This window comes from Anoplophora glabripennis, unplaced genomic scaffold (genome assembly GCF_000390285.2).
Source record: "Anoplophora glabripennis isolate ALB-LARVAE unplaced genomic scaffold, Agla_2.0 scaffold3179, whole genome shotgun sequence".
Lineage (NCBI taxonomy): Eukaryota > Metazoa > Arthropoda > Insecta > Coleoptera > Cerambycidae > Anoplophora > Anoplophora glabripennis.
The window spans coordinates 862-2,799 of record NW_019419259.1 but is presented as its reverse complement, the minus strand read 5'-3'; the positions used below and the strand labels follow the sequence as shown (position 1 = coordinate 2,799).

Genomic DNA, 1,938 nt, shown 5'->3' with positions numbered 1-1,938 from the left:
ATGGCGCACATGTTGGTTGGTCATTGGATTGACCGTCTTTTCCATAAATTTCATCAACATGCATCGCTTTTTGCAATAATAATGCGCAATCTTAGAAATCTGATATTTCCGTGTTCGAGCTTTATTTTACAATTAACAAATTAGTGAAAATTGATTCTAGATACCTTAAATTGTAGGTAATTTAATTGCCTACAATATAAAATAAATAATATTCCGATTTGTCGTCTAAATTTTCGTGGGCAGTAGAAAAAGTGAAATTTGCCACTTATTTCCATTTTTAAAATAAATATTACTGGTTTGCAGATCAAACCCTACATTGCTACTGTGAAGAACATTGCCCTTCACGCGAGGAACAAGGTATCTGTCAAGTTAATTTAGGCGGAAAATGCTTCACTTCCGTGGAAATTTTAGTAGACGAGTATGGATACGACTATCCTTTTTTGTCCTACGGATGTTTCGGGGCCGGTGAAAGCGGTTTGATGCAGGTTAGTAAAGAAAATACTTCGCGTAAGAAATATTTTTTAAGAAATGATTGAATGTTTTTCGTTATGTTCGGCGCTTCCACCACAGTGATAAGTATGGTGATACGTCGCTAGTTATACAAAAGCAATCTGTTTTTACCAAATCATTTGCAGTTTTAAAATTTAATTATAACACTACTATTTATTTGATTAAAAAAATAAGATTCGTATTCAGTGCCCATAAAAAAACTACTTTTATCATGCAATTTTTTTATTCTTCCTACAACAAATCGGTGGTCACGAGAAAGACATGTTAATATTCAAGTCCCGAAAAAAATCGTTCACCATATTTATTTTTTTTAGTGTAAAGGTAACTTGGTACCCCACGCGAAAACCAAATTGATTGGGTGTTGCGACGACGAAGATTTCTGCAACAAGGACCTCTTTCCCATGTACGTGGAGAAAATCTCCACGAGTTACTTCCAGAGCTTGTCGTTCATGGTGATGATGTCTTCAATAGTTAGCTGTTTCGTAGTGATCCTCATCCTAACCAGCGTTTTTGTAATGTACAGAAAGAAAGAGAAACTAGGAATAAAGACGGAGAAAAATGGAAGGGTAAACAATAACGTGGTGACCAATGACGTTGCGGACGACAAAGAAGTGGGGAGAATAGCAGAGCTCATTGAACAGTCGAGTGGATCCGGATCTGGCTTGCCCATGATGGTCCAGAGAACAATCGCCAAGCAAATTGAAATGGTCAGTACGAATTTGTGAAGTTTATAACATAGTGGAGAGTGCACCTGTTGTTTATTATACAGGGTATTTATAATGGAAGTCGCCACGTATGTTTAATTTTGCTGTCTAAAAATAAGGATAAATGTTTCTATTATAGGACTGAACTAAGTTATTTCCTTATTTTTGACAAAAAGAAGTTAACTAATACCTTTTATACCTGCTCTCTGTAATTGCAATGAGCTTCAGCATTCTATAAGTATTTTTAATAATTATCGATTTTAGGGTATCTCTATAGGCAAAGGCAGATTTAGTGAGGTTTGTTTGGGTAAATGGAGGGAAGAAAAAGTCGCCGTCAAGGTTTTTTTCAGCACCGAAGAAGACTCTTGGTTTAGAGAAACGGAAATATACCAGACTGTGTTGATGAGGCACGAAAATGTCCTGGGTTTTATAGCGGCCGATATCAATGGCAAGTAGTTAGGTTAGGTTGAAGAAAGCAACTGTTAACTTTAGGGTGTAACTAAAATAATTGGCCAAATTTTCGTGTTCTCAAATAAATAAATAAATCTGTGTCCAGTAATACTTTGCTTTTGAGATAATGCGAGCCAAATTTAAATAGAATCACCTCGGTGGCTTTCTAGTAATTACAAAATAAAATGATACACCTTATATACAGGGTGTTTCAGAAAGACCTCCCGTAAATACAAGGGGTGATAGTACAACAAAAAAATAAGATTTTTTTTTG

The 1,938-nt window shown here is 35.6% G+C and overlaps 1 protein-coding gene across 1 annotated transcript; it reads left to right on the top strand.

The window, feature by feature from the left end:
* Positions 1-303: 303 nt before the first annotated feature.
* Positions 304-1,662, top strand: LOC111692749 (bone morphogenetic protein receptor type-1B-like; the record flags this gene model as incomplete). Its single annotated transcript, XM_023456858.1, has 3 exons — positions 304-485; positions 825-1,217; positions 1,479-1,662. Coding segments are annotated over 3 exons (759 nt in total), but the record flags the coding sequence as incomplete, so codon positions are not given.
* Positions 1,663-1,938: the final 276 nt, after the last annotated feature.